The following is an 11,359-nucleotide window of genomic DNA, read 5'->3' on the forward strand; positions in this document are numbered from 1 at the left end:
CAGCGTCACAGGAACTTCAGCTTAATCCAGCTTTACAGAATACGCTTCTTCTTCCAGCGTCACAGGAACTCAGCTTAGTCCAGCTTCACAGGATACGCTTCTTCTTCCAGCGTCACAGGAACTTCAGCTTCATCCAGCTTTACAGGATACGCTTCGTCTTCCAGCGCCTCAGGAACTCAGCTTAATCCAGCTTCACAGGATACGCTTCTTCTTCCAGCGTCACAGGAACTTCAGCTTCATCCAGCTTCACAGGATACGCTTCGTCTTCCAGCGTCACAGGAACTTCAGCTTAATCCAGCTTCACAGGATACGCTTCTTCTTCCAGCGTCACAGGAACTTCAGCTTCATCCAGCTTCACAGGATTCGCTTCTTCTTCCAGCGTCACAGGAACTTCAGCTTAATCCAGCTTCACATGATTCGCTTCATCTTCCAGCGTCACAGGAACTTCAGCTTCATCCAGCTTCACAGGATACGCTTCTTCTTCCAGCGTCACAGGAACTTCAGCTTCATCCAGCTTCACAGGATACGCTTCTTCTTCCAGCGTCACAGGAACTTCAGCTTCATCCAGCTTCACAGGATTCGCTTCTTCTTCCAGTGTCACAGGAACTTCAGCTTAATCCAGCTTCACAGGATTCGCTTCTTCTTCCAGCGTCACAGGAACTCAGCTTAATCCAGCTTCACAGGATTCGCTTCTTCTTCCAGCGTCACAGGAACTTCAGCTTAATCCAGCTTCACAGGATACGCTTCTTCTTTCAGCGTCACAGGAACTTCAGCTTAATCCAGCTTCACAGAATACGCTTCTTCTTCCAGCGTCACAGAAACTCAGCTTAATCCAGCTACACAGGATTCGTTTCTTCTTCCAGCGTCACAGGAACTTTAGCTTAATCCAGCTTCACAGGATACGCTTCTTCTTCCAGCGTCACAGGAACTCAGCTTAGTCCAGCTTCACAGGATACGCTTTTTCTTCCAGCGTCACAGGAACTTCAGCTTAATCCAGCTTCACAGGATACGCATCTTCTTCCAGCATCACAGGAACTTCAGCTTAATCCAGCTTCACAGGATTCGCCTCTTCTTCCAGCGTCATAGGAACTTCAGCTTCATCCAGCTTCACAGGATACGCTTCGTCTTCCAGCGTCACAGCAACTCAGCTTAATCCAGCTTCACAGGATTCGCTTCTTCCAGCGTCACAGAAACTTCAGCTTAATCCAGCTTCACAGGATACGCTTCTTCTTCCAGCGTCACAGGAACTTCAGCTTCATCCAGCTTCACAGGATTCGCTTCTTCTTCCAGTGTCACAGGAACTTCAGCTTAATCCAGCTTCACAGGATTCGCTTCTTCTTCCAACGTCACAGGAACTTCAGCTTTATCCAGCTTCACAGGATACGCTTCTTCTTCCAGCGTCACAGGAACTTCAGCTTCATCCAGCTTCACAGGATACGCTTCTTCTTCCAGCGTCACAGGAACGTCAGCCTCATCCAGCTTCACAGGATACTCAGCTTCATCCAGCTTCACAGGATTCTTTGTTTCCAAGACACAAGACACACAATATGTCTACTTCATTCATAGAGGAAACAGTCACACAAGAATCGAGTTACACAATCGATTACTAGACACCCAAAACGAGCTGCAGGGGAAAATCCAACAGCTCATTAAGAATTATGGCAAGGATTCTGCAGACCGACGCCACCGAGACGGCTATTATTCCGGTAAGCTAAATCAATTAAACGATCTCTGGCAGCAGTTTTGCGACCTAGATGAAGAAGTCCAGCAAGCGGCATTACCCACTGGAAGTCAGTACTGTTCACGAGTAGTAGCACTTAAGGAGCTGGTCGAAAAATATCAGAATATCTTTCTGGACAACATGCCGACTGGAAGCGGGCTTCCGAAGGCCCCGAGACGAACTTCGGCCAACATTAAGATCACAACAAGAGATCAAGTCAAAGAAGATTCCACAATTGACACGGTGATCCGACAGTTGCAGAGAAGATGCAACGAATTGGAGTCAGCCCTACAAAGGCACCTGGATCTCCATTGGGCGTTGCTGAGGCAAGCCCACGATGAATTGGTTAACACACCTGGGGCCGCAGCCCTGACAGAAGCAGAGCTTGCTCAATTCCACACATTATACGAGGAATACGAAATGAACCTGCTTCGAGAAAACGACTCGCCAATGAGCCTAAACTTGGCACTTCCGCCAATTAGCGTTCCGGAGTTCAACGGCGAGTATCTAGGCTGGCCACAGTTCCATGATCTCTTTGTGGAATTGGTACATAATAAACCATATTCGGCCAGTCAAAAACTACATATTCTACAGAGTTCGCTTCGTGGTGAAGCGAGAAACGTCTTGACAGACACAGCCTTCTCACAGGGTGGCTATGACAACACCTGGTTACGTTTAAAGGCCAGGTACCAGAACGTAAAAATACTAGTATTCGCCGCCATAGCAAAAATTATTGACCATAAGCCGATAGACGGCTCCTCGCGCCAACTAAGGACCTTACCTGACACTATAAAAGACTCAATGAGTACTCTTAAAAACCTCGATATCAGCACAAAATCCTAGGATCCAATCCTGTGTTTTCTTATCAGAAGACAACTAGACCAGCAGTCTCTAGCTGCTCTAGAAAATTCAGCGGATGCACCAACGGAAATTCCAACGTTATGGAGTGTACTGACGTTTATTGAGCGGTGCGCTTGCATGCTGGAGACGATAAGCGCTCGACCTACAGCAACACTCCGCCATCAGTCAGTTCACAACGAAGAGAGCTGTAAGATTTGTCACCTAGGACAACATAATCTTAGAGCATATAGCCGTATCCAGCAAATGGACCCCAAGGCACGGCGCCAAGCCATTATTCAAGTAGAAGCATGCAGAAATTGTTTGTCTACAGCTCATAAGGTTAAAAACTGCGGATCACCGACCACTTGTCGAGTCTGCCAGCAACGGCATCATTCACTGTTACACCAAGGAACGACTAGCAATCCAGTGGCCGGCGCAGTAACCATTGCAGGCCACGACGACGTAGGAGGACATACTCTGCTCGCGACCGCCAAGGTCTCATTACAAGGGCCAAACGGTCAATTACAAACATGTCGCGCTGTAATAGATGGTGGATCACAGGTGAATCTTTTCTCAAGGAGAATGGCAGATCTGCTATCTCTTAAGGAAAGGTCACCGATTGAGATATCTGGAATCGGAGGAAAAATATCAACAGCAATTAGATCAACACTAAAGCTCTCATCAGTTACATCAGGGTTTGAAAGACTAATAGAGGTATTTATTATTCCCACAGTCATTGCAGACCAACCGTCAGTACATATTGATACCTTAATATTCCCGATGGACTGCCGTTAGCAGATCCTGACTTTCGGCAACCTGGACCCATTAACCTAACCTTAGGGGTTGACCTGTATTCTCATGTAATAACCGGTGAACTTCTTGAACTAGGACCTAATAAACCTTTGGCACAAGGCACTAGGCTTGGTTATGTAACCACAGGTTATCTCAATAAAGAAACCTTATCTGATACGGAAATCAACCCTATTCTGGTAGAAGACAGAGATGATCTTACAGGACCAAATGCTGCATATGAGCCAACGAAAGATAGGAAACGGCAGAACGCACTGCATATGAGTATTGCTGATCAGCATATTATATGTCTCACTAACTCACCGACTCAACGGCACACTGACCCGCCAATGCAGTCAGCACATTTTGCAGTGTCAGCCAACTACGCAAGGCCAACTACGCAAACTGCTACCATAATCATAATTGCCTGACCTACTTTAGAAGATAGCTTACTTCACTAATCATTACACTAAACTTCCGTGTTCCAATTAGTATATAAACATGTTCCAAATGAAGAATAAAACAGTTATCAACGCATCTCATAACTCCGCGGTTCTACTTCCTACCTCTGAGAATAGGGCTCGTAATACACTATTTCCACTAGCAGCTAACCTACTTTAGCTTAACCTCAGCGCAGTTCAGTATCGCCTGTGGTCCGGCATCGCAGTAACTATCGTTACCATTGCCGCGACGCGATCGTCCTGCCAGCAAAGCGTCCCCGTGCCAGCGACAAGTGCTCATTACCCCCTTGTCCCGCGGTGTGACCCGGAAGTGTCTACTCGGCACTTAGGCACAAACAATACCCGCAATTAACCCACTACGCACACGTGAATTCTGTGCTTTCTCACTCAGCTACTGGGCGGTCACGTTAATGTGAATTTGGTGGGACGAACACACAATGTACTGAGCTAGCCGCACGAGTCTCGAAGCGAGCAGACCACAAAAATCAGTTTGTTACATCTGGCGCTCAACGTGATTGTCCCAGCAGTGAAAGAAACTTAAACAGAATGGGAAAGAAGTGGATCTACCGGCTTAAAAAGGAGGACTTCGCCAATGTCGCACAGAGGCTTAATGTCACCCTGGACGGGAGATTAGAGGACATGAGAAAGGCATTATCCGAGTATTACTCAGAAACGGATAATGACCCACAACTCGTTGCCATCTGGGCCGAGTTGGAAACTACATACCACGACAAAGCCGGCCCGAGCATCACGTTAACGAACGCCGAAGGGGGCAACTTAGTGGCAAGCCTGAGCGTTGGCAACCTACAAAAGGAGGCAAACAGGAGAGAATCAAGCCAAGACAGGAAAATAACAGCGCTGATCTCGAGACCGAGTCAGTCAGACTATGCAAGGATCGCCAAACAGGTCCGCGAATGGTCGTTCAGGTTCAACGGGGCGGAAAAACCGATTGAGTTCCTGGAGCAGGTGGAATGGTCTGCCAACACATACGGCTTGGAGTTAGACATGGTTCCCCGAGCGATGCCTGAATTGCTTAAGGGAAGGGCTCTGAAGTGGTTTATCGCCAACAACAAACAATGGAAAACCTGGGCGGAGTTCATAGATAGTTTCAGCACATACTTTCTGCCGAGAGACTTCTTCACCAGGCTGGCGATCTTCCCCCCCCAAGTCTAAGGATTTTCCTAAGGGCGTACAAAGTGTCGGACCTGGACGCGCTGATGATTATATTAGCAGATGAGTACGAAGAACTCGAAAAGAAACGGGAAGCGTTCGCGCAAGAAAGCAAATTCTCGAAGTCCAAGTCGGCATCACCAACGCAGGTAACATGCAGAAGATGCGAAGAGACAGGCACCCAGGAGACATGGGGAAACGACCAATGGTCGCCACCTTACCGAGTCACACGGCAGCAGGTAACAAAAGCACCACGCGGAGGCCAATGAACACCACCACAACAGCAACAGAGGCAGCCAGCAAACACTGTTTGGAGTACAACACAAAGGCCTCGTGAAACGACACAAATCACAGACCCCCACGAGGCCTGCCGAAAGTGCGGTGGTCATGGACACTGGGCGCGGGGGTGTCGGCACCAACGCTTGTTGTTCTGCTGGGTGTGCGGGAAAGTAGGCGTCAGGAGCGTCGAATGCTGCCAGCAGACGGGAAATGCCCAGCGATCTCAGCCGCAGAGAGGCGAGCGGGGGTCGCAATATGCTACCTCTCCCAGCTAACGGGAAATCTGATCGAGAAGGAACAGCAGTTGTCCGCAGCGGTGACGATTGGGGGGCACATACAAGGCCACAATCGACACCGGGGCAACAGCAAAGAACTGGCGGACAACCTGGCTGCCCTCGGGAAGATTACGAGTATACAACGGCAAGTAAGGCAGACGGGAGATGTGGCGGTATCGATAAGCAGCTGGAGGTGGAAATCGCGTTCGGGAACAAGCGACTAAGCATGAGCCTACTGATACTACCAGGGGTAGTGGATTCATTAGTGTTGGGATGAAACTTTCTAACACAAGTCGGTACCGAGATTAAGTGCGCTGGACACGCAGTGATAATACCGGCCAGGAATCGACACAAGGGATGGGGCAAGCGAAGATGACGACACGACGAAATTTCTGGAAGCAGAGCTATCGAGTCTCAGCAGAATGAAGGGAACATCGAACATGGCAGAGTATCAGATCACGATGAAAGACGACAAACCAATAAAGCAGCGATACTACCCCAAGAATCCGAAAGTTCAAGGGGAGATCAATTCGAAGGTGGACGAGCTTCTCCAGATGGGATACCTAGAACATTCAACAAGCCCATACAGCTCTCCCATCGTGATGGTTATAAAAAAGACGGGCAAATGGAGACTGTGCGTCGACTTTAGGCAAATCAACGCCTAGTCGATAAAGGATGCATACCCGATGCCCCGAATAAATTATATTCTCGACCAACTGAGGGAAGCACGGTACATCAGCAGCTTGGACCTAAAGGATGGGTACTGGCAAGTCCCACTGAAAGCAGACAGCAGGCAGTACACGGCGTTTACAGTGCCGGGGAAAGGCTTATTCCACTGGAGAGTAATGCCCTTCGGACTTCATTCGGCGTCTGCGACCTTTCAACGGGTGCTGGACCGGGTGATCGGTCCCGAAATGTCGCCGCACGCATTTGCTTACCAGGATGACATCATAGTGATCGGGCGCTCGCTGGAAGAGCACAAGGCTAACCTGAAGGAAGTGTTCCGACGGCTAAAGGAGGCAAATCTAAGGTTAATCCCGGAGAAGTGCCACTTTTTCAAGAAAGAGCTGTTGTATCTTGGTCATCGAGTGACTAGCGAAGGAATAGGCACGGATCCGGAAAAGGTAGCAGCCATCGCCGAACTAGAACCACCATCGACAGTAAGAGATCTCCGACAGTCCCTGGGCGTAGCATCATGGTACCGCCGGTTTGTACCTGACTTCGCAAAAACAGTCAAACCTCTCAACGATCTGCTACGCAAGGGCAATAAGTGGGTGTGGACACAGGAACATCAGACGGGATTCAAAGAGGTGAAGGCAAGACTCGTCGCAGACCCCGTACTGGCATACCCGGATTTCGACAAACCATTCATCTTGCAAACTGACGCGAGCGACTACGGCATCGGGGCAATCGTGACCCAGGAAACTGAACGAGGCGAAAAGGTAATCTCTTACTCAAGCCGAACGCTCAACGGCGCTGAGAAGAATTACTCAACGACCGAGAAGGAGTGCTTGGCAATCGTCTCGGCGATCCGAAAGCTCAAGCCGTATCTGCAAGGTTACCACTTTAAAGTAGTAACCAACCACATGGCGCTGAAGTGGCTCAAGAGCATAGAAAGACCTTCAGGGAGGATCGCCAGATGGGCCGTGGAGTTGCAGCAGTACGACTTCGAAATAGCGTACAGGAAAGGACAACTCAACGTGGTGGCCGACGCTTTGTTAAGGCAGCCACTGCCGGAAACACTTCGAGGGATCAAGGAGACGGCGGCGGCGGAAGCTTCTGCAGCATGCAGCTGTATTCTGGAAATGCGCGAAAAGATAAGGACCCAGCCGCAAAAGTATCCGGACTACGTGATGGAGGGTAACACCCTGTACAGGAATATACCTCATAGAGCGGGCAGCGAAGATGTCGCAACATGAAAGATGTGCGTTCCGAAAGCTCTACGGGAAACGGTGCTGAAGGAGAGCCACGACTCACCGGCGGCTGGCCATATAGGAAGCCGAAAGACAATAGCACGTCTGGCAGCCCGGTATTACTGGCCAGGAATGCACAGAGACGACCGAGCCCACGTGCGAGGATGCGAGACATGCATGAGATTCAAGCCGAATCAGATGCGAATGGCTGGGAAAATGCTGACGCAGGTGTCAGAGGAACCATGGTCTACGGTATGTGCGGACTTCGTCGGACCCCTGCCGCGTTCGAAGCACGGCAACCAAATGCTGCTGGTATTGATAGACCGGTTCTCCAAGTGGACTGATTTGGTGCCTCTGCGAAGCGCGACGGCCGAATCCCTAAAGAAAGCTTTTAAAGAACGCATAATCGCGAGGTATGGGGTCCCCAAAATAGTCATAACGGACAACGGAGTACAGTTTGCCAGCAAAACTTTCAAAAGTTTCCTGGCCGAAATGGGAGCCAAGCAACACTTCACAGCTCCATGCTAGGCATTATAACCTAAGGAGGAGGCAATGGACGCCAAAGGTGGGTGACGTCGTGTGGGCCAAGGAACACCACTTATCAAAAGCGGCCGAGTGGCTCGCAGCAAAATTGGCCCCAAGATACGACGGACCTTACCAAGTCATGGGTCTTGCGTCACCAGTAATCTGCAAAATACGACACATAAACACAAAGAAAGAGCGGACCTTCCACGTAAGCGAGCTGAAACAGCAAAAAACGGAAAACACAAGCGAGCGGCTACAGCAAGCAGACGCAACAGACGCAAAACAACATTGAAAGTCCAAGGATACCTCCAAGGATTCCCAAAGGATAATACGGAAAAAAAACGTCCAAGGACATCTCGAAGAATTCCCAAAGGATACTACGAAAAGAGTCCAAGGATACCTCCAAGGATTCCCAAAGGAATCCGAAAAGAGTCCAAGGATACCTCCAAGGATTCCCAAAGGATACTACGAATACACTCCAAGTATACCTCCAAGGATTCGAAAGGGATACTACGAACCGACTCAAAGGATACTGCAGGGCAACTACAAAGGTGCAATGAAGTACATAAAGGACATCAGGAGAACGTTAAGAACACAAAGGGAGCCAACCAGAACGTCTAAAGACTCGATTGGGACTGATTTTAGGAAAGAAAAAACACGCATCAACAGTCTGCCGAAGGAAGGGGGAATAGAGAGCTGTACCGTAGATCTGGGTAGTAAGAAGGAGAAGCCGAAAGAAATAGCGGGATTGAGCAAAGAGGAAGGCTCGGAACCGAGGTGTCGTTGAAGGAAGCCCAGGCTTCAGATGAACAATCAAAATGAGCACACGTGTGACGAGGAGCGAAGCGCGCAAGATGTTGGCTGCCCACCAGCCGTCCGGAGGATCCAGCCCGGGGCAAGGATGGTCGACAGCCCGGCCTACCCGAACCTCGCGGCGGATCTCCAGGCGGGGCGTTCCCGAGCCGGTCATCAGCTCTGACAGCGACGTCGAGTTGATGGAAGACCCGCGGGTGGAGCAGCGGCGATGGCGGCTTCGCAAAGCGGTCAACCGGGCCGACGGCCGCATCCCGATTGGGGCGACGGAGGTCGAATGGGCCAGCGAGGAGCTGCCCCAGGACCAGCAGGCTTCCGGTAGCCCTGCCGAGTCTGTGGCAGCGGCTACGTGGGATTATCGCTGGAAGTTCGAGGAGCGACGGCGGAGCGAGGAGCGTCGGTTAAAGGCGATGAAGGAATCGCCGGAGTGGCAGGCCCAACTGCGGGCGGCCGAGGAGGAAGAGCGGCAGCTGTGGAAGAACACGGGGAACCCACCCACACAGAGGTATGCGCCCGAGCCCTGCAGCCCGCCACCAGAAGTGGCAGAAGACTGGGCGCCCTCACCTCCGCAGTGGCTGCCCGAAATCCCACCCACACCGCGGTACGAGGAATCACCGCAGTGGACGCCAACACGAGCACCCACGCCGAGGTTCGAGCAGCCACCACCGCAGCAGCAACCGGAACAACTCGAGCAGTCACCACCGCAGCAGCAGCCACAACGCGTGCGACGCCAGCAGCAACAACCCGATCCGCCGCAGCAACAGCAAGGGGACCCGATGGGACACCACATCCGGACGGACATACCGGCGGCACACGTGAGCCACAGTACCCGGACGTTTGTGGCCGAAGGGGTAAGGTGGCGGCAACAGGCGGTCGTCTGGACTTGGCTGGAGGGACCCGCGGAGGAGACGGCGGGGACGGAGGAGCCCCGAATCTGGGAGGAGAGTGGTCCCCGGGGGAGCCCGCTGGACACCAGGACCCGAGGCAGACCGGAGCATTGTGCCCCACCGACACCGAGTACCGGACCGACGACGACGAGGACAGGGCCGTCGACGCCAGCGCCAACAGGGAGCGCGACGGTAACCGCGGAGCCAGATGAGCTGCTGGAACGAGGACCCTGGGTGTAGCCTGAACCCGGTGGCCGACCCCCGCTCAAGCGGCAGCACTCGGCGCTCGAAATGTACGAGGTGGTGGCACGCCCGAAATTGTCGCGGACGGTGTCGGCGCTGGAGGGCCAGCGATGGCGAGAGATCGCGGAACACGAGTGGCCCGAAGGGATCGAGGAGGCACCGGCGGTGAAGGAGGCCCGCATCCTGGGCGGCAGGCGCAGCGTGCGCGTATGGAGAGAGGGGCGCACTTTCCGAGTCCGGTTGGGGATCGCGGGCACGAGAGTGTTTAAGGAGCAGCCGAATAAAGTTTAAAAAATAAAATAAAACGAAACGAGGTTTGAAACCGGCATAGGTCGGGAAACGCGGCTGAAACAGGGGCCAGAAGAAAGGGGCATACATGGCAGATCCGGCATCCTGAAATTTACATTGGTTTAATACAGGAAGCAGCCAAACGAATACCAAAATACTCACCTGCTGCGAAGCAAATGCGAAGTCTTTTCCGCACCCGCTCTCGAGTGTTGCGAGCGTGGAGCCAGGCTCAGCCGGCTGGAGAACGAGAGAGCTTGGAGACCAAGGATGGAGAGCGAGACAGTTTGGAGACCAAGAACGGAGAAGAAGAGAAGGAGAGAGAAACAGGGGCCAGAAGAAAGGGGCATACATGGCAGCTCCGGCATCCTGAAATTCACCTTAGTTAATACAGGAAGCAGCCAAACGAATACCAAAACACTCACCTGCTGCGAAGCAAATGCGAAGTCTTCTCCGCACCCGCTCTCTAGTGTTGCCAGCGTGGAGCCAGGCTCAGCCGGCTGAAGACGACTAAAGGGCGAGAGAAAGAGATGAAAGGCGAGAGAGGTCGTATTGAGAGAGAAAGGATGAAATAGAAAAGAGTGAGGAAATGCGAAAACTTACCTAGAAAGTTGCAAAATCACCATGAGCCAGGGAAGGGGGCGCCTCGATAGGCGATCGATTGGCACTGGACGATAGTGCGATCGATGGGCACACGAAAATGGAAATATCGGCAGAGGTGGAAATATCGCAACCGTCGCTATCGATAGTCGCAGAAACATCGATAACGCACGGATGGAGTGACCATTGCTACGTCGAGACGTTCGGGATTGGGATACCAGGAATCTCCGAATTGAGACGCAGGTAGCTGAGGTCCAGAGGGCATCAAACGGCTAGGTCAAGGCGGTCGGTTTAACCCTATCAACAAAGTCCTGGCGTTACGCCTGGAGGATAACGAGTACAACAAGCCAGAGGAGAGCGGTCGATCGGTACGGTCTCGAGTGGAGTTGTCCAGGAGAGCCATACGGTTTCGACTTGCGAGGTCCCGGAGCGGCGGGTCCGAATCCCAAGTACAACAAGCCAGAAGGGAGAGCGGTCGTCCAGGTTGTCCAGGAGAGCCCTACGGTTTCGATTTGCGAGGTCCCGGAGCCGCGCAGCCAGCACCACCAGGAGCAGCGCG

General features: G+C 51.9%; 2 protein-coding genes across 2 annotated transcripts; both read left to right on the forward strand.

Moving 5' to 3' along the window:
• Positions 1 to 1,861: 1,861 nt before the first annotated feature.
• Positions 1,862 to 2,563, forward strand: LOC139354921 (uncharacterized). Its single transcript, XM_070999170.1, has one exon. The coding sequence runs from the start codon at positions 1,862 to 1,864 to the stop codon at positions 2,561 to 2,563; it is 702 nt and encodes a 233-aa protein (XP_070855271.1).
• A 6,263-nt stretch (positions 2,564 to 8,826) lies between these two features.
• LOC139354922 (uncharacterized) lies at positions 8,827 to 9,912 on the forward strand. Its single transcript, XM_070999171.1, has one exon. The coding sequence runs from the start codon at positions 8,827 to 8,829 to the stop codon at positions 9,910 to 9,912; it is 1,086 nt and encodes a 361-aa protein (XP_070855272.1).
• The last annotated feature ends 1,447 nt before the right edge of the window (positions 9,913 to 11,359 follow it).

This window comes from Drosophila suzukii, unplaced genomic scaffold (genome assembly GCF_043229965.1).
Source record: "Drosophila suzukii unplaced genomic scaffold, CBGP_Dsuzu_IsoJpt1.0 scf_4, whole genome shotgun sequence".
Lineage (NCBI taxonomy): Eukaryota > Metazoa > Arthropoda > Insecta > Diptera > Drosophilidae > Drosophila > Drosophila suzukii.